The following is a 23,598-nucleotide window of genomic DNA, read 5'->3' as shown; positions in this document are numbered from 1 at the left end:
TGGTGCTCCATGGAGGCTCAGTACAATACAGTCTCTATGACATACTTAAGATCTGCCCAAAAGAAAAGGGTGCCACTGAGTGCAAGGACAAACAAGCCTTTTTAAGCCTCCTCAGACGCATATTAGTTTTACGCATGCTTCATTGTATTTCCCTCACTTTCAATATAATACTCTACCATTTTCTCCCCAAGGAAACTCCTACAGGTAAACAGCATGTGTCTCTGAACCCGCTTCCCCGGGAGCTTCATGTGCTCCCACACAATCCCTCTCTGATCCATAGAGAAAGGACCAACATTTGGTCCAGGTAGACACTTGAAACAGACAATCATTCTCTTGTCAAACCATGTGCACAAGCATGTGACAAGTATCACAAGCCAAGAAGTTTGAGAGTACGGCACTTTAGTAACCTAGCAACCACTCTGTAATCGGCTGTTTTCAGGATCTGGAAAAAGCCATAATGTCTCAAAAATTTTCTCTTGGCATGACCTTTAAGTTGGATGCCTAAGATGCGAAAACCTTCATCAGGTCTGAGAAACAAGATGTTTTCAGACTTTATTGCAGAGACCCAGTGTGCTTGTCCATGGCAGTCAGAGAGAGGTTTTGCTGTTGTAGCTAAGGAGTAAGGAATGTGCTACACAGGGATCACGGGGAGAGGAAAGGATGCCTGACTTTATGAGATCTTAATTGGCCTTGATTGCACCAGAGGATGAAAAGGGATTGATGTGGCTTTGAGGAGACAGACTGTACTTCCTCTTATTTGTTATGCAAGGTTTACCTGAATTCTCTTGCCGTGATGAGCTGTAACATCAGTCTGAAATCAAAACAATTTTTCTTGAAACAACAGCACATATAATTGAGGAAATATCTTCTATTACATACTGTAGGACAAGATTTCCAAATCTGAAGGGACTGTTTTCAACTTCAGAACACATTAATCAGGGTCAATTTCCGTTCCATAAATTTTGTGTTTCTCCAAACTCGCCCCTGAAAGAAGTCTTTCCAAGGTTTTTCAAGGTCCAGGCTAATGAATTATTCCACCATGAAGCCACTTCAGTGAATAATGGAAACAGTTGACCTAATACATATTCCTGCTGGGATCCATCCTCTCAGTTTTCACTGTTTATGACCAAGCTCAGGTCACACTGAAGAATATGAATATTGGCTGCATTTTAACTGCTCCAGATGGAGTTCATGTGTGGAATCTGAATTCACATTAACCTTCTGGCTTTGACTTTGAACTTTGCCACGACTAAAATGTTTTCATTAGCATCACAGTGGGGGGGGGCAAGGTAGCTAGTGAATATTATTAATATTATATAGGTGGGAAACAGGAGTGGAAATTTTGCATACCTGTGTTATTTGTCCTCAATCTCACATTTTTCCCAGGTGCATACTTTCACATAAAAGAAAATAAATGCTTTTTAAAAATAACAATGTGATCATATTAAGATTTGTCATCCAAAATATTTATTACAACAACACTTTCTTCACATCATGCAATATTTGGTTTCTGTTCAATTTAACTGTCAGAACAAAGTCAACGTCAAATGCAGGACAGAACATTAATTTTTATGTGTGATGGCTGGGACAGGACCATCACTTAAAGGAAGTGCTTTCAAGAATTTGGGGTTGAAAGCCACAGCATGCGGCAGACCAGATTTTTGTAAGGCCTGAGGCTAAATCCGTAATTAGGTGAGGTCCCACTCTGAGACAGCCAGTGTTCTACCCAAACAGTCCTGGGTTGTGCAGAGTCAGAGTCTGCAACAAGCGCTGGAAGTCGTACATTGTCCATGGCTCCCTGAGTGTCCCAGCCGAAGCAGCACTACTGCTGTCAGGGCTGATCCTCTGTGGGTCATTGAAGGTTATCAGGACATCTGTGGAAAACTGTGGCAAACGGAACAGACCCAGGTGAAGGGTCACTATATTCCTTGCTTCTTCGTTGAACTTGGATACACACTGTGTCCCAGTCAGCATCCAGGCAGAGCTGCAGTCTGACAGGGACAGCTCAGACTTGGACAGGGGCATAACACTGGTCACTTCAAACGCACCTGGGCCTAAAGCCTTGTTGCTGCCTGCTATGTCTTCAAAGTGATACCTGGCAGCGTCTTGGTCTGCCACTTGTCCCTGGTACTCCACCAGTTCCACGATCAGGCTCTGGTCGGTGTTTGTGTGAACAAACACCTCCTGGTTGTCCGGAATCTCCCTCAGCTCACTGATGTCTGTGGCGGTGTAAGGGAGGACGGCTGAAAGCGCTCCTCCAAACAGAGGGTGAGTCTGAGCAGCGCTGCCTCCAGCAGCCTGCATATCCATGTCAAGACTGCGCAGCTCTGGAGAAACAGCAAAGAACACAGAGCCTGTTTTAAACTACCTGTAGTCAGAGAAACAAACAAAAAAACAAATATTTAAATAAAAATAAAACTGGTTCCAGAAAATGTAGCATCTGTAAATGAAGCATGACAGACACACAACTTACCAAGTAATGGAACGCTTACTTCCGGTGAAAGTTTATTCTTCTTGTCGTCTAATTTTAGTCCTGCTCAATGCGTGTCAGACACACTGTTGCCATCTACAGGCGAAGCATATATACACGCTAAAAGGACAGCTGTGGAATAATATATATTACTAAAACTACGAACTGCGTCAAATTCTGCATACTGGGTAAAAGTCATGCAGCTCAATTTCTATTAAAGCATAATTACAGAACTGTAAGAATTTAAACAGTATTTAAAATATATAGTAGTTGTTGAACAGAAAAATGTCCACGTCAGCACTAGATAATACTTAAGTACTCCTGTAATTGTTTCAGGTAAGCAAAATATTTGAATTTACTTTCACACTTCTTATATTCTGTTGGTTGATTTAATTTTATGACAATTTAGATTTTTATTATAGAAACCATAGAATCTACAAAGAATAGGGTTCACTTTGATTAGAGTAGTGCCAATAAGGTGTCTATTTCTATGATAAACTGAAATATTTGCTGCATAAAAACAAAATAACAACGACGGATAAGTATGAACATTTGCTCGTGCCGTCAAACATCTGCGTCAAACATCCTATCCTCCTCCAGCTGTTTGGGTTCATTTCCTGGTCAGCTGATTCAGGACGGAGAAAAGACAGCTAGCATCCATAATGACAATACAGTCACGTCGCCCGGACAGTATTTGAAATGAAAGTGACTAAACCGTAAAGCCATCTCGAATCCCGAAAACCCTGGTTTAGTACCCGAGTTTCTGTGTGTCTGCGTTCGCCAACATCGAACGACGGACCTTGAGGGAAACAGCAGGTAGCTAGCCGCGTTAGCAACCTTAGCTTAGCTTAGCCGGGGAGCTAAAATTTGTCAATAAGCCAAGCAGCTTGTCTCAACTGGCTAAATTAGGTAGCATGTGGCTATGTTGGCGTTCACATTGGTCCATTTAACTTTAATTAATCTGGCGTATCAATGTTATGGTTACAGTTTTATATTCTGACTTGTGTAAATTTAAGCTAGCAAACACCTTTACCAGCTAAAGTTGTCACCGGCTGTAATAATATAATCATTATTTCTGATACGAACTGTGCTCCAAAATGTACGTTTTATTTCCAGAAGTGACCATAGCATTAATGGGGAATAACGGTACTTCGCTACAAATGGCTGTACTTGCCTCAGTGAAGGCAACGTCTTGTGTTCCTCTAATTTTGTTCATTGTTGTGTTTTTGTTTGGTTATTGTATTCTCCCTTTAGTATTCGCTTGAAGTTGCAATCCATAAATTCACAATTTCGTCATTAATAATCCACAGTTCGTTCTTGTGGTTATCATGAAACAATTTCCTTAGTTATTTTGTCCAAATCTGAAATCACAGCACCTGTAATTTCTATTTCTGTGCTGCAAGACACTTCTAAATGAATCCACTACTTTCTTCTGGATTGCATCTTTTAAAATTCCTCTCTTGAAATAGATTAGCCCTTCACTCTGCGACCATGTTAGACTTTGCTTCTTTTGACTTTCTCTTTCTGTGTTTCTTCACACTGTCACTGCTTCAGATAGAGCCTTGTCCTCTGCTTCTCTTCTCCTTTGTTTACTGGGAAGTTCCTGTCCTCTCCTCTTCTGGCCACTGAAAGGCCTTTTTCCAAACGCATTGCCAGAAAAGGACGCTGCTGAGAAAGCCACAGTGTCCGACTGAACTGGATTCAATGGTATAAGTTTTATTGCTGGATTAATACAGGTTGCGGTTTTGTATGAGTAAGACTCAACCCAGGAATAACATGTTGTTTAGTTCAGTGTCACAGACCATATTGAGGAACGTTTGTGTTTTGTCGCACTGTTTGGAACAAGTAGCACCCAAACACAGGCTCGAGGGGGTGTAACTGGAAGAGCAGTGTGTTTTCCACATCTGACATATTGGATTTTTTCACCCAAAGGCACACAGAACTATGATGACATTTCCTTTCATAGCTAGTGAGACTCAGTGCCTTCTCACACCAGAAATATTTGGGAGCATGACATTTTAATAAGATATCTTAATATTTCTTGTTTCTTTGTCTGCAGAGAAGGCATAAAACAGTATTTCTCAGACAGCTGGCACAAACCATGTTCATAACCAATTGCAGAGGAATCATTGTTACCTTATAATTGCGGTTGTGACTGAGCGAGTTTAGATTTAGGGTCTCACTCTGTTCTGGCTTTGTTCTGCATGTTCCATACTGAGGTAGGGCTTGGCTTTGTTTAAGTCAAATCACTCACTTCCACCTATTAGAAATTAGAGTGCTCTCTTTTAGCAGACTGTCAAGTGTAACATTTACAAGAGACCCTTTGTGACTTGGTGCAGGTGTGTTGAGGACTGTAAGTGTTTTCATTGAACTCTCCACACAGTGCTGTGAATCCTAACTGATGATCTTCTAAATCTTCCTGTCTTGCAGAGGGAGCCAGATCGGGAGGAGCTGCCTGAAGACAACATGCCCCCCAAGTTTAAACGACACCTCAATGATGATGAGGTCACAGGATCCATTCGCAGCGAGAGGGTGAGACGCAGATGGAGGGAATGATGGTGTATGGCTTATCACTGTCATCGGGGAGCAGGGTACAGAGGAATCAAACAGAGTACGGGATGGGAAACAGGGAGCACCTGATGATGTAGGAACTAACAAAGTCTGTGTTATGTTTGAAAGCTGTCATTGTTAAAACAATTAATTTTAGTATTGTTTGCTTTCCTTTATGCAGAAACCTTAGAAGTAGGGAATGTTGAAAGTGTTTAACTTGATATGTCCATTGGTGGCACTGTGGTGCGGTGGTCAGGACTGTACCTTCACAGCAAGAGGGTTCCAGGTTCGAATCCTGGTTTGGGCCCTTCTGTGCAGAGTTTGCATGTTCTCCCTGTGTCTGCTTGGGTTTTTTCTGGGTACTCCGGCTTCTTCCCACAATCCCAAAAACATGCACATTAGGTTAATTGGTTACTCTACGTTGTTCCTAGGTGTGAGTGTGTGCGTGTGTGGCTGTCTGTCTTTCTGTGTCAGCCCTGCGATTGACTGGCGTCATTGACTGACTGGAGTCATTGACTGACTCCAGGGTGTACCCCGCCTCCCGCTGGTAGTCAGCTAGGATAGGCTCCAGCCCCCCGACCCTGACGGATAAGCAGTATAGAAAATGGATGGATGTCCATTGATATCAAAAAGAGATGTTGATGAAAATTTTGCTGTGGGATGTCCATTAAATAATAATAATAGTGGAAAATATGAGGGAGTGAACCTTTTGAAGAAGAGAAGAATTTCAAAGGGAGTGAAGTGAAGAAACTCTTCTGGCCAAATGTCTGGTTCTCATCAAAGGGATCATCCCCTCCCACCTGAACCTTCCCTGTCCTCCCCCTGATTCTTTACTTTATTCAGTCCTCTATTTCCTCTGTTTGTTATTATGTTGAACTGGGATCAAAGCTAGGCTTACAGGAAGACTCATAATACAATGCTCCCTTCCATCTTCCAGGCTTTCCTTTTACTGCCCTACCGCCTGTCTTCTGATAATAGCTACCAGTACTCCCATATGTCTCCTGTACCAGAGAGTGGAAAGAAAGAAGGAGAGTGTTAGTGACTTGACATATGAAGTTCTTCATAATCATATGGCCACCAGTCCCTCAGCTTTTTAGCAGATGATAGTGTATTTGCAGGAAAATAAAATATCTACATTGGCTTTCCCTTTCCTCAGGTCTTTGTATTGACAGAAAAAACATTACTGGAAAAATTTGAGATTTAACATAACTTACTGCTAAACTACTTCTGTATTCTGTAATTACTGCTTCTGAACTCCTAGAACAAAATATATTCGGGGCATCCTCCAATAATCTCCAGTAAATATGAAGACCTTTTTATCCCAGTAGCAGTAAACATAGTCCTCATGTCTGTCATCCAATGAGAAACAGACTTCCTCTTTCCTCCTGGTCCAGTTTTCCTCCTATGAGAATTTTATGCAGCTGCCCTCTCTAATGCTCTATGAATAGCATTTTACACAGGCCTCTTTCTTTTAAAACCCATATGGTCCAGACATGGTTGTGATCATGGCAGTATGTCTGTAGATGATCTACACTGAGATAAGTTTTTATCGGATTCTGTTGAGGTCCATTTTTGTTTGTCAGCAAACTGAGTTAGATGATGAGCAGTCTTAGAGAGCACCAGAGGAAGAGTTTTTAGTGAGGTTTGGAAGCAAAGCAGCAGAGCAACAACAGTCTGTTGTTGTAAGTCATCATAGTGTAAGTGCACTGTAATAACAGGGTATTTGACCATGTCTGCCTTCTGAAGATAGACAGAAACAGCATATATTGATCACTAGCGCAGCTATCTGGCCATATGAGTTTCATACTGTTTTCACTATATTCCACTGTTTTTATATTATATAGCATTGTTTATATTTATATTTATTTTGTTTAGGAAACTGGGCTTATACTAGGACCGGGGAAACTAATTTTGTTCCACTCATGTTTTACGTGTGTGAAATGACAATAAAGCTCCTTGAATCCTTGAATCCTTGAATCCTTGAATATTCCTGCAGCAGCAGCACTAGATGCCATGGGTTGCCATGAATGTACATCTGACAAGATGCTGGTATTGGAGCTTGTTGCTTACCCCAAATCTGAATGCGTCTCAAGTCCAGAAAATCACCACCAAGGAACTAATGACATGATGAAGGTGGTGGGGTGATGTAATTACCACCAAAAACCAATGTTAGCAGGCAATCAAAATTGTCCAAGAAAAATGGAGGGGTGTTAAAATCATCCTAATAGTAGAAAAGCTTCTGGCCTGGTGGTCGCAGCTCCCTGAATGGGATGTTCTCTGATTAGGAGACAATAGTTATTCAATGTCTATGTAATACCCTTATCTGACGTCTTACCGTTTTTCCTCTTTTACAGAGGAACCTACTGGAGGAGGACTCTGATGAGGAGGAAGACTTCTTTCTGTGAGTTTCTTTGAGGATATGTCCTGTTCATTGGAAGAATAATAAATCTATTTAAAATACATTTTACACAGCAAGGTTACAATTTACCCAGACGATGAGAGCAATAATATTCATATGGCTTGTTGAAGCAGAGCACATTAAATCAACAGCAAAGCAAGTTGTTACAGTTGAAAAGTCATGCATTAAATTGCTAACATTGGCTTTGTTAATGCCCATTTTCCAGGAGAGGGCCCACAGGACCCAGATTTGGACCTCAGAATGACAAAATGAAGCAGTAAGTGCTACACATTGCTCACTACATCTAAAAGCCAGAGGTCAGAGTAGTATTGCCAGCACTCTGGAGTTTTGGTGTTGGTGTTACGCAATCAAGCTTTGTCGTGTTTACCAGAAGCTGCGGGTTGTGTAAGAGAGGCCGTCGTGTGCAGGTTATTGTGTAACCTTCCCAGGACGGCCCAGTCCCTCTGCAGTCTGTTTCCACATTAACCTCCAGTCAGACTCAGTCAGAGAGCAGAGAAGGCCATTGTTGAGACAGTCTGGCACCCACGTTTGTTTCTCCATACTTTCTTCGTGCTTGACAGTTTGTCATTGTGAGCATGCGAAACCAGATGCCATCATTACCGATTGCAGGAATGTTGTGTTTATATTGCCCAGGCTCTTCATCTCTGTGTCTTTCTGAACCTCACAGTGTGTTTGTGGCAGCACATCCATCCTCCTGATGATGTGTTTTTCTCTCGCCATGGTTTTACATATTTAATATTGTACCGCGCTCAATGTGTAATCAAGTCCAAGACTGATAATTTCCTGTGGTCACTTGTCTGAGACCATCAGTGTAAAGTGATGGAAAATGTGATCAGTTGTGAGAGAAAACAAATTCCCTTGTCTTGTTTCTTGCTTTTGAGCCTGTCCACCTTTTTTATTTCTTTGCCAATATCCTCCTCCCTGACCCTGAATCCCTCCGAGAGACATTACTAAGAATTATTTAGGATTATTTAGGCTGAAGGGTAATCTGGACCAGTCATGCGAGGTATGAGTATAGTAAACAAAGTAAGGATTTGTGAATAATCTGCACATACTGAACAGTGAGCCTCTAAAATTTTTTGACAGGCTATTGCCTGCCAGCTGGACAAGGATAGATATAGAGAAGAGGATATTGTTGGGAAAACAGGTGTGTGTGCTGATGCTACCACAACTGAAAAGCTTAATCCTAGACAAATCCCTTACCTTACCTCTGTTATTGCTGACTCTGTGTCCCACTCCAACTTGCGTTCTCAGGGTGCAGTCGCAGGTTGACGAGGTCATCGATGTGATGCAGGAGAACATCTCCAAGGTGATCGAGAGGGGTGAGCGTCTGGATGACCTGCAAGACAAGTCGGGTGAGTCACACTGGAACAGTGCATATTTTTGTGCACTTTGTGCACACGCGTCTACATGTACAAATTTAATTAAAGTTAACACAAACTCTACAGAGAGTTTTATCAGGTAGCTCACAGATGGTTTGCACAGGGCTTTGGGTATTGTTGTCCTCGCTGAAGAAGGAGAGTTTGGTAATTTTCTTACATTAACGGAAACATTTCTGCATCGTAAAAGAAAACAACATTTATTAATGAGGGTAATAAAGGCTTTCTGTGAAGACCATATCTATAGGGCATGGATGTCACTTATAATAAATTGTAATTTCAAGTTTCTTGTGGGTGCTTCTGATTAGTTATGAACTAGAGACTGACTGATAGGGCTAATAATGTATAATATATAACTACCTATACTTCCCTATAGGCACCTCTACGGTCAACTGTAGTAAGAACTAATAATATGCTAAAAAGAAAACCCTTGCATGTATAATACAAGTGTTGTATGTGTTAATTAAAATAAAGTATATGCATATTGATGCATCTATAATAATGTAGGAATTGTTATGCATTTAAAAGAAGAAGTTGTATTATGATGCTGGAGAGACTGTTACAGCGTACTGTGAGTTCTTACTACAGCTGATTGTTGAAGTGTGTGTAGGCGAGAATATTCAGCTTTAAAAGCCCCATCAGTCAATCTCTAGTTTATAACTTAAACTACAGTGTTTTATGTCTGTTGATATAGTGCATCAGAGAGTATTGTGTGTGTTTATGAGTGTAGTCATAAAGCATAATGAATGCATTATGATACACTATGAATGAGCCCACTGTAAATGTGGTCTTCATACAAAGTGTTACCAAAATCTCTGGTGAGATCTGAAACCTGCCCGCATATGAGACAAACGTAGGATATATTTAGCACAGAAATGCTCTACAAATATGAAAGACTGAACAAACCATCAGCTCTCTGCATGAAGCACTTGAAGGCTGAGATTGCTACCCAGTGAGGCGGTCTGTGTACTGACCAAGTGGATGTGTGACATTTATGTTTTCTCTGTCAGGCTGTTAGGTTAATGAGATTTGTTGGCATGAATGTAGGGCTGCAACTAACAGTTGGCAGATTGTCAGAAAATAGTTATATGATCTGTTATACTTGTTCCCCACAGTCAAAGTGACACCTTATTATTTTGTCTTGCCAACGGTCCAAAGTTATTTAACATGTATGTCAAAGAAAATGATCAAATCCTGACATTTGAGAAACTAGAACCACCAACTGTTGGGCTTTTTTGCCTGAAATATCGCAGAAACAGTTATTCAAAATTGAAGCTGATTATTTAATTATTATGTTATTGACTAATCAGTTAATTGACTTGCAGAAAAATCAGCATGAGACATTAAGTTTGTCCAGGAGTAGTCAGATGACCTTGTACAGCTTTACTCCTGCAGGACCTCAGCTGTGCAGTAACAGCTGCTTGCATGTGCACTTCAGAGCTTTTAATATGTCCAGCTTTAGTGTTTTACCAGGTGTGCATCTCAAATCCTTTGACAGGTCTCACACAGCCCCACTCTCTTCTTAACTCAGTGTGTATCAAGCAGGTGTGTGAAACGTGATTAGCTCACTTCGTTCCACACCTTCACACACGCATACAAAGCTTTCAACATGTCGCACACAAGTCTTCTTCCTCTTCTTCTCTATGGTTGAAGAGATGAGTTTGGAGTGCCCGTGGCTCCGTCATGACATCCATGCGGTTGTTGTATAACTGCTTCTCTCCATCATGTCGACCAGCCAACCAAGATAGCGACGCACATCTGGAACACATTTGTGTTTCTACGATTCATTGTGTATATGTGAATTTTTGCTGTATTTGTGGGTCTGTGGACATTTTCACAGCAGGTTGTGTGCCTCTACAGTGCGTGTTGTCCTCAGTAGGTTCTTTATGTGAGCAATATAATGACCTGTGATTGACACTTGCCGGCCGATCCATGTGCACGTAACCTGTTGTTAAATTCCTGAAGATTAACAAGCATCTTCTCAGAAGCCTCGTCTGGGTGCTTCCCTTTGTACTAGCGACAGGTCGTTAACAGGCACATGGACATGGAAACAGCAGACACATGACACACAAAAGCTCTGAAGGGGGACAGGGGCTTGGACAAGCACAGCGTCTCACGCTAGGGAGCTGTAACCTTCCTGTTAGCATGCATAAACATCAAGTTAACAACAGTATCTAAGAAACAGAGAGAGAGAGAAGGCGGCGTGGGTGAGCATTTTGGAGAGGGATATCATGACAAGGACAGAAGGGTGGAAGTTTGGACAATTATGTATCAGTTCAGCATCTTGTTGTTCAGCATTTCGTGCCAACATTTAAAAAAAGAAAAATCATCCTAGCAATGATTTCACCAGTAGAGCAAAGTCTTACATAAATGTAACACCTTGTAACTGCATGTGTACAACACAGAGCTACGCAGTTTGAGTCACCTCATCCAACATCAAAACAATAGCCCGCTTATTGTTTTCTTGATGATTAACGAATGTTATTTTTCCCCTCTTTTACAATTTATTTCTCTCCTCACGTGTCCCCATCTGTGCTGCGGTCATGTGACTCTCCAGAGAGCCTATCAGACAATGCATCTGCCTTCAGTAGCCGAGCCAAACAGCTGCACAGGAGGATGTGGTGGAGAGACATGAAGGTGGGCTGTCTGTCTTTTGTGTGTGTGAGACTGTGATTCACACCTTCAGCGCGTCTCTTTGTTTGTGTTGAGGCTTGAGTCAGACATGTCGAGCGTTACGAGTGGAATTTCTTAAATGTGTGTCTTCCACAGATGAAGATGATTATTGCCTTGGTAGTTGTTGCTCTCCTGCTCATTATCATCAGTGAGTATTTGACCAAACACACTCACACAGTCTAAATATTCACAACATGCACAACTTCTCATCAAATATGCTTTCTCCCTTTCAGTTCCAGTGATCCTGCGATACCGCTAGTGTCTGATGAAGACATGGGAGAATCCTCCTCTTCCTCTTCTCTCTCTCTCTCTCTCTTTCTCTTCCTCTTCCTTTCTTCCCTGCACCCAGTCCTCCACACCCTCTAGGGGGCACCAGTCCGCCTCCCACACCCTCCTCAATGTCAGCCTGTGTACCATCAAGCATCTGGCTTTAACTTGCCCTTAGTACAGATCTTATTGTTGGTAATGCCATATAAATCTGCTTTGAGATCAGTACTAAGGCTCTTTTCGATCCCTTGCTTTTAGAAAAGGGATACAGGAGAACTGGGGAGATGTTTTGGTGGAGTTTGGGAGAAAATGCCAACTCTGTGTCCTCTAGTCAATGTGAAGGAGTGCTCCATTCCATGATACATATCATGTGTAGGGCCCTGTCTTTGCCTCAAAAACAGGGGAAACTCCGGGTTATCATATTACATATGGATTGCATATACATACTGTAAAGACAGGGAATCTGTGCTAGCTAGCTGGTCTGAATAAACTGCAGCAGCCTCATATAAAGGGACTAATACTTAGTAACTGGACCTCAGATGTCTACTCATGATTCCTCATGTGCTGCCTTCTCAACGGCTGAGCCGCTTGTTCAACACGGGAAGGGAACATCTGAGGGTCATGTGTGTAGTCAAAGGTCTTTTTTTTTAATTATCAGAAGGCTTTCTGACCATGACGTGATTTGATAAAGAGATTAGTGAGGCTCAATGCTATCTGTTGAAGCAACATCCTGCTTATTCTACTCTCTAAATCACCACTTTTTCATTTTTGCCTGCCTCTTGATAGCTTGTTATACTGTACAGCAGGACCGTGTCGAACCAGAACATCCGGGTTATGACTGTCTCCTCTCCGCTCTACGCTCCAAACTGCTCACCTTCCTCCTGGGTCGTGCTGAGCTCTGGGCCAGTTTGGTCACGGCTATCCTACTTTCCTGCTAGTGACATTAAACTGTCTCTCACTCTGCACATGGTTCTGTTTGGTTTCGATATTGCTAGTTCTTTTTTCTGCTGGCCGCTCAGTGTGGTGCTTGTGTGAATGCTGGTATTTCTCGTCGCCACTGAAGGGATAGTTTATCTCTCTATACTGTTACATTAAGTTCAAGGAAGGACGATTTAAGTGAGCTGTTAAGAAACGTAGCCGTCATTGTGTCTAATTTACTGTACAATACATGCAACTCCATGTTTTAATTTTATTATTTTTTTTAATGTAATTTATTTTAGGTGTAAATACTGATTCTGTAAGGATGTACAATACTCTGGCATTGCATTGGAAGACTGTGATATATTGATCTGTTTTGCTCTGAAATAAAGTGATTTTAAAGAGCACTGGCCTGGTTTAATCTAGTTTGAACTGGTTGACTAACTCAGAAAGGCAGCTTAAGGATGGAGAGAGCAATCAGTGGGAAAAGAGAAAAACTGAACAGGATGGTGGAAAGAAAGATGAGTGGAGGTGAAGAGGGAAAAACTAATCTTCATGCCATCCCTCCACTTTCAACCACTCTGGATATCCTGTGAATTCTTTCTTTGATCCCTTCTCATTACCTGACTTTTTTATTGGTCTGTGACTTTACTGGCAGCATAGAGTCCCAAGATGGCACTAAAGTTAGATTGACTGGAGTCCGTGAAGTGTTATTGTTTTAGCAGACCCACCACTCTCGTTCTCTCAGGACAGTAGACACAAACACACTGTGACAGCTCTGCCCCTTGCCTGGCCAGCACTGCCCAATCTTTCTGAGGGAGCAGAAATTAAATTGGCCCACAGGGGTATTTTACTACATTGATCTATGGCAGATGGCCTTCCAGGTCACACTCTTGGGGTTGGCTTTATTCAGCTTTGAGGATAAAGAGAAGAGAGGTCATCTCATCTCATGCGCTTGTTTATATGTTGATGTTGCTGCAGAAGAAGGCCTTATACCATTGGATAGTCCCCGAGTCCTGCTCAGTTGCAGTAGTTATAAAGTGCTGGTTGAAGAAGTGGCTGTAAAATGCTGTAGCTGTTTTCAGGTCTCACAGACATGTTGGCAGACACAAGCCATTTGCATTAACTACAAACTAGGTGCTTGGAGGTTTTATTTTTCCTTTTTTTTTGACCTCTGGTTTGGACTCTGATGCGTATTGAAGGGCTAAAAGAATTCAGTGTTACACTACTGTGTATATTTGTGGATGAGAAGTCATTTTTACCCTCTCTGCCTGCAGAGACACACCCACACTGGCAGCACAGCATGTTTTGGTCCTGCGTTAGGGGCTAATACTGGATGACTTCAGATTCCGGGCATAGCAGCGGTTATACGAGTCCTATAAAAGTGAAATAAATTCACAAGAAAGAAGAGTGGACAATGTGCCAACCAGCATTAGTCAGTCACACACACACACACACACACACACACACACCCTGTCCAGTGGAGACTCTGCTGCTGTATAGGGAGAGATGGATGTGTTGCGAGCTAGAGGAAGCGGAGAATACATTTCCAGAAAAAGAAAATGAAATCCATCTACATTTGATATTCTTCTGAGTTCTAGCGGATGAAACATTATTCAAATGTTTAAACACACCTGATCCTCTGTTTTTCCATCTTTATAATTGAACTCCTTCTACTACTTTCCCAGGAGCTTCTTTCTTCAGTCATTCTCTCGTCCGCTGTCTCCATACATGTGGTTTTACTCCCAGCCTTTTCCCCTTTGATGATTTATTCAATCCTTTATTTCACATGTCCCACTTTCCTCCCTCCTCCCTTTCTTGGGGTTGTCATTGTTAAAATATTTCCTGTCAGAGGACGTATCCTGACTGAGAGTATTGCAGTTCAGTGTTTTCAAAATCAAGCAGACATGGTATCTTATTCATCCATCTGTCCAACCAATAGTAGGCTTGCTCATCAATCAAGACAACAGTCTGACAGGTGAGGCTGGAATCAACCTGCAACACACTTCCTCTGGTGCTCCCTGCTTCTCCTGCACCCCCTGCCCTCTGGCCTCCCTAAAGTGAAGCATCCAGGTCATGTGATGTTTTAGGATTTGAGGTGGCCTGGCAGGTCAGCAGAGATGGATGAATGAACATAATGCAAACGTGCAGGAGAGGAGCCAGAGCAGATTTTAGGATCCAAAACAAAGAGGCAGGATATGAGGGTAAGCTGAGACCTGCAAAGGCAGGTATGGTGGGGTTGGAAGGTGTGTGTGTGTGTGCGCGCACACCTGCTACTTGATTGCGTGCTTCTCTGAGCAAGTGTCTCACTTTCAAATCTTTCATCCTGCCTCTCTGAAAATAAACAAGAGATCATCCTCCATATCGCATGACTGTAGAAGTGAGCCGTGCCGGCGGCGGTTCAACATGTCTGACATATTGTGTTAGAGCAAAGAGACGAGAGAGGAGGGACGGGAGGCAGACTGCAACAAATCCACCCAGACAGCAAGTGACAGGGAGTGGGCTTGGGGAGGAATGGTTCCCGGCAGCTCACTCGTGTTGTATTAAATATGAATGTAAAAAACTGCAGTGACTGCAGCACGAATACACACGTAATATCAAAACAAACTCAAGTTCAGCTGAAGGGACCCAGTTTATGTCAGGGTCGGCGTCAGGTATCCTGTCATCGATGGACTTGTAACCTCGACCCTTCATAATGACAGCTCTTATCGACTGCTTGCGTCACGTGCTGGCCCCCTACCAATATGAAAGGGGACACCGGCTCCTCTGGAGGTAACTGTATCCAGTGAGGCCCAGCTTTCCCTGCCATGCCAGGGCCAAACCTCAACCAAATCCTCTAAGACAGGTCATCACACACATCAGGGGACATTTTTTTCAGATAAGACTTCAATAAATATCACTGGAGGTGCAGAATTGCACACATGTCAAAGACAGAAAACTGTCATGTTTGAGACTTAAAAATACTGTTTTTACACAATAGAAGCATTTAAACCTGTGTGAAAATGGGCTGTTTTTGCAAGCATCCCATAACTTTTTTTCCTCCTCCCTCCTTCCTCCTTTGTCTCTGACACCCCCAACCCCCACCCCGACTTCTCTACCAAGTCTTCTCCCTGTCTCCCCTCCCTTCTTTTCACCTCTCCTCTCTTCCCCTCTTTCCCTCCTGCCTTCCCCTCCAGCCTCCAGATTGTATAAATATCAGTGAGCTGTTGGGGCGAGCTCAGAGTTACAGACCTGTCCACTGAGGACAGACAGGGAAGAGCAGAACAAGAGAGGGGAGGAGAGAAGAAGAAATACCTGAGAAGAGGGAGACTTTACATTCAGAAATTTAGAAACTAACCCCTCACTTAGAAATTTGGAATTAGTATAGGATTGAAGGAGAAGTCCAGTTGAGAGCTGAGAAAATAAAGATTTGACAGAGGAAAAAAGTAATCCTTCAGAGGAAGAAATTAGAGTAAACCTCTCATCAGTCTGTGTGGACCGTGTCCAGTATGTTCCTCCTTCTCTCATTGTGCATGTGTGGTCTTCTGCTGCGAGGTGACGCACAGGACCGAGCTGCTCTGTGGAGGGGAAACGACCGGAGCGGGCGATGCCAGTACACCTTCACTGTACCCAGCCCTGTTGAGGCCAGCTGCCCGCAGAGCTCAGGCCCCGAGGTGGATGGCCTGAAGGCCAGGCTCGGGATCCTGGAGGTGCTGGTGTCACGGCTGACTGGAGGGGACACCGGGGGTCCCCAAAGAGCTGGAGGCAGAGCTCAGTCTGAGCTTCAGGAGGCGCTGAACCGGGCCGTGGGGGAGAGGAACCTGCTGCAGGGGGAGAAGGAGCGTCTGGAGCAAGAGGTGGAGGGGCTTCGGCACAGGATGGACGAGATGAGGAGGGAAACGGAGAGGCTGAGGAACAGACCCTGCCCTCCGCAAACCCCAGTGGTGCCACCAAGCCCCTCTCTGCAGGAAAGTGGCCTGATAAGACCTGCTGGGGGTAAGAGAGGAACCTAGTTATTCAAAAAAATGTGCAAAATATAAATAGACATTCATTCATTCTGTGAGATAATTTTTTGACTTATTTTATATATCAGAGTCAGAATCAGAATTGTCTTTATTGCCATTTAAGTGACGAGGTTTCACATAACTAGGTATTTGTCTTAGTGATTGATGCATACATAAAATGTAAGAACAAGTAACATATAATAATAGAATAAAATAAAAATAAGGTAAAATAGAATAAAGTAAAACAAAATAAGATAAGATAAGTAAAATAAATATGCTTCTGGAGGTAGTACAATATAAATCTTGTCCATCTGTCCTGCAATTAAGATGCGCAACTAGATAACTGCCTGCAGACAGGTTGTGTCTCTGTTGAAATATGTATTTGGTAACCTTGTCTGAAAGATAATGGGTTAATTGGCACAGAGAAGTGATGACACATAAATGTCATCTATGTATGGAATACCACGCATAGTGCATTGCACAGGCACAGAGATCTCGTCTGTTTTTGATCCACTGCTTGCAGCATTAGGGGTGAGAAGCTCAGGTTTCTCCTGACACCGTATCTGACTGCACAAATCCCCTTAAAGAAAACAGGGGAATGATTTGTGTGCATCCTCTGATGGTGCATGTTTTGTGCAGTTAATGTTTTGGTTGCCCCATTAGTCTGCAAATATGCTTGGCTCAGGTTTCTGCTCCTCACTTCCTGCCTGGATTTAGGAGTGATGGTGGCAGGCCAGAGAGGGTCAGTATTTATGAGCAGATCCTGCTCTCTTTATGACTGGTGTTTCCCTCTGCATGACAAGCAGGGTGCGAATAGCCTAGCTGGGAAGGGGAGGGGGTAGCTAAAATGGGATGCGTGCTCTGGAAGTGGTGGTTCCATGCAGCGGTCTCATCTCAGGGCTTTTGATGACACCTGGTCGGTCAAGGACTGATGAGGATGGAGGGGCCATGAACACTATACTTCCAAAGGTCATAGAGGGCTGCACAGCACTTGGGAGTTATCTTGGAGCCAGCAAGGTTAAGCTCTGGTATTCTGAGTGTTTGCAATAGCCAAACATTCGTCTAATTAGCCTCCTCTTTTCACCCAGCACCCCTCTCTCTTTTCCCTGGTAAGCCATCACTGTGTTTACCCTCTTGGCTCTCAGAGTGTACTATTTGTCAAGGCAAGATTGCCAGCAGCTGGATCCTTTCTTACCATCTCCCCAGACATTTACACATTTCTGCTCCCCCTGCACTAGGAAAGCTTAAGTTCCAGGTTATCTGCACAGCTCCTCATGTGTACACCTGCAGACTGAAATACATGCTCTCAGGGCGAGAGGCACATGTGGAATAGATCACAGTGAGAGGAAGACATGCAGAGGCAAGGGAGGGAGGAGATAAAAGTCAAAGCATTTTAGTTAGCTTGTCGCAGTGGTTATGAGCTTCAGCAACACTCGCCTCTCAAAATATATGAGCTGATATTCTGCAGTGTTATTTTAGGACTTTTAAAATAGACCTTCACATAAAATTTGCACTAGTAGTGACAGCAAAAGCCAGTGACCCTGTATGCTAATAGTGGAAACATTCTTCATGAATGGAGACTTCACTTGTGCTCAAAGCAGAACCAATACAAATATAAAAGGTGTAGGCTCACAATATTCAACAGAACACACACACACAAAAAAAATATTTTGAAATCACATTTAAAAATGGAAATTTGCTCAGCTTGAGCAGCAATGAAGATGGAGCCAAACTCAAAGCAAAACACAATCAGTTTCACTGTGTCTTTCAGATGTTTTCTTTCAATTTCCAATTTGTGCAGCCAGCAGGGAATGCAGTCATTACTAATGTTCTTTTCAGGCAGCAGGAATGTGGTTCAGCATGGAGTTAAATTTAAATGTCTTCTCTGTTGATTTTACATTGTAGCTTATGAATATGCCCAGATGCAAAATGTTTTAACACAGCAATATTGTGGGGATACTGAGTTAAACTTTGTGAAGAGGATTGGACTCAAATAAGATCCAACAGCCAAACAAAGAGGCAGGATATGAGGGCACATATGGCACACACACACACACACACACACACACACACGGGAAAAGACAGTAGGAGAATTTGGCTGTTTATGATGATGAATGGCTGTGTCCTGTGGGAACAGCCTCACAGCAAACCCCCCTGTGACCCTCAAAACACCGCTGGTCTTTTTGTTTTACAGGCTTTGAAAAACAACACTTAGCTTTGATTATTTTTCTGTTTATAACACACAGCACACACAACTTTCTCATGTTCCATTACCAGCCTCCTACTCCTCTTCCTCAAGAATCAACATCAGCCTCCAGATGCAAGCGTTTGATGTTCTCTTCACCATTAGGGCTCATTATGTGCCTGAAATGACTGGACAAAGCACATGCAAGAACACGTGTGCTCACATCCATAAAAACGAACAAAGAGTTACATTCTTTCATCCATTTTCTTGAAAACCTATTTTAAACTCATTTTCGTAAACATAAACATCTTTGTATCTTCAAGCCTCTGATGAGTATACAGTTTACAGACATGTTGTTTAACTTAACTTTTCATGGTAATGGCTACATGAAGGAGTCAAATGGGAAAATAAGGAGACGAGAAGAGAAGAGAAGAGAAGAGAAGAGAAGAGAAGAGAAGAGAAGAGAAGAGAAGAGAAGAGAAGAGAAGAGGAAGGCTGACACCTGACAGAGATACAGGGGAGAAAGGGCCAAACGACTGGTTTGAAGTTGACAGTGCTGGGTTGGGATGGGGTGTCGAGTGTGTCAAGTATGTGTGTTATGGTGGGCCAATCTAGCGACTGTCTGACTCCAGAGCAGCTGGGAATCCATTCAGGGGTGTTTGTTTCCTGCTGTCACATTCTCTGCTGTCAGTGGTGCCGTAGCCACGTTTGGGTATACAAACGCTCTCGCGGCTATTGTACACTACATGTGAAATATGCATCAAACATCACTGAAATCTGCATGTGTACGTGTGTGTGTGTGTGTGTGTGTGTGTGTGTGTGTGTGTGTGTGTGTGTGTGTGTGCACGTGCGTTTAGGTTCCAGTCCAATGTCTCACCTGAAGACCAGGCCCAACAGGCAGGGAGACAGCAGCAGTTTGAGAGGTGGGATACGTTTTCTGCAGTCACCTCCACCCTGCTGTTTCTTCTTCATCTAAATTTCTTCATCTCTTCTTGACAGACTCAGCATGGCAGTATGGATCTCCAGGCTTCCAGGAGCTGAAGGCTGAGGTGACAGAAGTACCTGCCCCTGATGCCTCTGAGGACAACACAGGTTTACTCTTTTTTATTTCTGCCTCAATTCAACCAAAACTCAACAAAAATGCAACTTTGACAAAAAGTGCCATCATCCAACATCATGCAAACCCTCAAACTGTATTTGTATGGTCTGTGTGTGTGTGTGTGTGTGTGTGTGTGTGTGTGTGTGTGTGTGTGTCCATGTACTAGTGTACAAAGACAATACACTCACAAAGGCAAAGGTGAAGAGTGCAAGCTAGCTTATATGCATGGAAAATCTAATGTAACAATAATGATAATAAAAAGGTTACGCAAAGTCCATTTTGGTAAGAAATGACCAATGTTAATGAAAATTTTGCTTGTTTGCAAAGACTTTCAGATAAAATCTGTAAGAAATGTTCCATGAAAGAGGCCCAAAGGGCTCTCTGTAACTGCAAGAAAAATATATTCAACTTTATCTCACACATGCTTTGTAGTTAAAATATAGATCAGTGTAGTTCTGTAAAATCCCACCCTGGCAATTAATACCCATCTCACTCCCCCCTTCTCCTTCTTCCTCCTCCCCTCCTCTGTCCATCTGACCTTGCAAACATGACACTCACACCCCCTGCTGACAAGCTCAAAGCAAATACTGCTATTAATACTGCAGCATTTGGGGCAAGAATACCAAAGTCATGCCGATCCACAGGTAGGAGAGCCTGCCTGAATTTTATGTTCGTCTCAGAAAATGAAAAGAGGAAGCACCCCCTTACATATGTGTGACACCATGAGGGGGGGGGGTCACACGCAATCTTAAAGCTTCCTGTGATTGGTGTCCCACGTCAATGCTCGTGCCACTGAATGTCTCTCAGCGGGCTCGACTGTTTGGCAATGAAAATACACGTGCACTCACCACGTGAGGTCATCTAATCTCTGATGAAGCCACACCACAGGGAAACTACATGGCCATAGGTGTATTTATAAAACATATTCCTATTTAACCCTTAATCCGGTGCTACATCCTGAACTTGAGAGCAAGGGTGTATTTTAGGCAGTGGTAAATATACTGCCTTATCATTTTCTCAGTAACACAAGCAGAGGAGAGTTCCTGGATGAGTCGTAGCCCAGTTGCTGCCCTGATGGTGGTGACTCAAATGAAGTTAACAGAGATGCCGGGCAGCATCTCTAGACCTGCTGTCTGCCTCCTTGATGAGAAACGATGACTTCAATGTAGCTTTGATCAGCTCTCGGATTACCAGCATCGTCCCTCCCAGCCACATACATGTAGACCTACCACTGACTGTGTGAACTGTGTCCCGAAGTTACCTTAAATTGGAAAAACACCAGATTTAAAGACATTTTTTATTTGATTTGAGGATGATCACCCCCTGTTGTATTGTGTCAGCCTTTTTCACAATCAGTTTGTTTGCTCAGCTTCAGCCTTAACCCCAACCAGCTGTAAGAACTGATCACAAAGGACAGTGCTATAGGAAACATTATCTGCAGGGGAGGCAGATTTAGACACAAGACCAGTTAACAGAAAATAGTTAAACCCTTCAGCAAAAGTCACATCATGTTATATGTGGCATATGATTCAAAGCTCTCTCACAGATAATTTTGATCATCTTAAATATGATCTGAGGTTTGAAAGGTTACAAATATTAGTCTTGTAGCATGTTTCCAGTTTTGGACAGCAACTGTGGTCTTCATGTTCCCAGCATCAGATAGCGATAGTCTCACAAATCTTTCATCCTTTTCATCTCTCATGTTTCCACCCCTTCCTGCTAACAGGTTGCGGAGAGTTGGTTTCAGTTGGTGAGCCGGTCACTCATAGAAGGGCTGACAACATAGAAGGTAAATACGGTGTTTGGATGCAGGATCCTGAGGCTGTTTCCCCTTACGGACCCAACATGATCTGGCGCATTGACACCATTGGCTCTGACGTCAGGAAGCTGTTTGGGTACGAAGACATGGAACAACTCTCTAAAGGCTTTCCGTCCAAGGTAGGTTTCACGTAGATGACAGTTGTTCACAGAAACAGCCCAAACCTTGAGATTCTTTCCAGTTATTGTGTCATGTTTTCCCTTGATAGGTCCTGTTGTTGCCAGAGCAGGTGGAGAGTACTGGTGCCACTGTGTTCAGAGGCTCTCTGTATTACCAGAGACGCCGTAGTCGCACCCTCATCCGCTACGACTTGGCCTCTGAGAGCGTCGCAGCCCGTCGCGACCTCCCCCATGCTGGCTTCCATGGCCAGTTCCCCTACTCTTGGGGAGGTTACACGGACATTGATCTGGCTGTGGATGAGCAGGGGCTGTGGGCTGTCTACTCCACCAGCAAAGCCAAAGGAGCCATCGTGATCTCGCAGCTGGACCCACACAGCCTGGAGGTGAAGAAGAGCTGGGAGACCAACATCAGGAAGAGCTCTGTGGCCAACTCCTTTATCATCTGTGGCAAGCTGTACACCGTGGCCAGCTACACGGCACCCGACACCATCATTAACTTCATGTACGACACTGAAACCAGCCAGGGGAAGGCCATGAGCATCCCCTTCAAGAACAAGCACCGCTACAACAGCATGATCGACTATAACCTGGCTCAGAGGAAGCTGTTTGCCTGGGACAACTACCACATGGTGTCCTATGACCTCAGGCTGGGTCGCCAGCAGGCCAAGTAAGGCCGTCATTAGTGACTGTTAAAAAGTGACTTTTGCTCACCTGTTCCTGTTTCAAAGACTCAAAGCTTTAGAGTATAATGTGTGTGTGGTGGTAGAGGTTGTAAAGCCAACACATGTAGAAGAGCACAAGTACCAAACTCCAAACTGAAATGAAGACATTTGAGGAACAATGTCCCCTGCTTCTTTTTTTTTTACTTCAGTGGGAGAGCTTTTGCTGTGGCTTGGACCACAAACATGTTTTTAGAGGAATTATTTTTGTACCGCCTTTAATTCAGATGTATGATTTTGTTGTTTTCTTGTTAAATGTAAATATACTATATATCTATATATATCTATAGATATATAGGTAGATATAGATATATATTTGAAGTCTGACATATGAAGCATAGTTTAATTTCACAGACTAGGATAATTAATGGAGACAATTTACAACACAAACTCCTGTGGTTCTTCATGGCCTACAGTCTTTCACTATGAACATCTTTAAATGCAAAAACTGCTTTCTCACTCAGCATTAACTGTATATTGCATGTACTTGTACACTGTAGTGAATTTAATGACATGTTCAAAATTGTTATGAAATAAACTTATTCCTAAAGTACAACAGTTTATGTGGTTATTACGTTAGTATATCACATCACTTCATGAAGTGTTCTGTAACATCTGAGAATCATTTATCTTCAGATTTGGTGATGTAAATCATCCAGATAAAAAGAATTAAATGTATTACTTAAGCTAAATAAACAAGTATAAATTCACAAAGCTAGAGATGGTCATGGAAAGCTGACTTTTAGGAGATACAAACAGCAAAGTAATGCTTTGATGATTTTTAATAAATCTGTTACAGGACATGCATATGCCCAAGATGTAAAAATTCTCTGGTTGCTGTCAATACTTTCATCTGTAGATGCCATATGAATGTTACATTAATGAATGGATCACATTAACACATCAATTCTGACGTACTGGAAGAGGAGAACCACTAGGCAAAACGTGGAAATATATATCTAATGGCTAATAATTCTTCAGTATAAATAAGTCATTTG

The 23,598-nt window shown here is 42.8% G+C and overlaps 3 protein-coding genes across 5 annotated transcripts; 2 read left to right on the top strand and 1 right to left on the bottom strand.

Moving 5' to 3' along the window:
- Positions 1–1,444: 1,444 nt before the first annotated feature.
- On the bottom strand, positions 1,445–2,612 carry rangrf (RAN guanine nucleotide release factor). Of its 2 annotated transcripts, none has more exons than XM_046392683.1 (2): positions 2,474–2,612; positions 1,445–2,368 (listed from the first exon to the last, which is right to left on the bottom strand). In XM_046392683.1, exon 2 carries the CDS (start codon positions 2,308–2,310, stop codon positions 1,723–1,725), a length of 588 nt encoding a protein of 195 aa, XP_046248639.1. In that variant the 5' UTR covers positions 2,311–2,368; positions 2,474–2,612; the 3' UTR covers positions 1,445–1,722. The 2 variants fall into 2 exon arrangements, with proteins under 2 accessions (XP_046248639.1, XP_046248640.1); XM_046392684.1 differs by having other exon boundaries at positions 1,445–2,327; positions 2,474–2,600.
- Positions 2,613–3,052: 440 nt separating this feature from the next.
- vamp4 (vesicle-associated membrane protein 4) lies at positions 3,053–13,083 on the top strand. Of its 2 annotated transcripts, none has more exons than XM_046392686.1 (8): positions 3,053–3,286; positions 4,901–5,002; positions 7,375–7,421; positions 7,645–7,695; positions 8,694–8,794; positions 11,376–11,455; positions 11,588–11,639; positions 11,725–13,083. In XM_046392686.1, the coding sequence occupies exons 2-8, from the start codon at positions 4,937–4,939 to the stop codon at positions 11,748–11,750; spliced, it is 423 nt and encodes a 140-aa protein (XP_046248642.1). In that variant the 5' UTR covers positions 3,053–3,286; positions 4,901–4,936; the 3' UTR covers positions 11,751–13,083. The 2 variants fall into 2 exon arrangements, with proteins under 2 accessions (XP_046248642.1, XP_046248641.1); XM_046392685.1 differs by lacking the exon at positions 3,053–3,286 and adding an exon at positions 3,738–4,177.
- A 2,778-nt stretch (positions 13,084–15,861) lies between these two features.
- On the top strand, positions 15,862–23,153 carry myoc (myocilin). The gene is made up of 5 exons (XM_046392682.1): positions 15,862–16,651; positions 19,702–19,767; positions 19,844–19,936; positions 21,670–21,881; positions 21,971–23,153. Exons 1-5 carry the CDS (start codon positions 16,165–16,167, stop codon positions 22,550–22,552), a joined length of 1,440 nt encoding a protein of 479 aa, XP_046248638.1. The 5' UTR covers positions 15,862–16,164; the 3' UTR covers positions 22,553–23,153.
- The last annotated feature ends 445 nt before the right edge of the window (positions 23,154–23,598 follow it).

This window comes from Scatophagus argus, chromosome 6 (assembly GCF_020382885.2).
Source record: "Scatophagus argus isolate fScaArg1 chromosome 6, fScaArg1.pri, whole genome shotgun sequence".
NCBI classification, from domain to species: domain Eukaryota; kingdom Metazoa; phylum Chordata; class Actinopteri; family Scatophagidae; genus Scatophagus; species Scatophagus argus.
The sequence above is the reverse complement of the archived record's forward strand: the minus strand, read 5'-3'. Positions and strand labels throughout refer to the sequence as shown.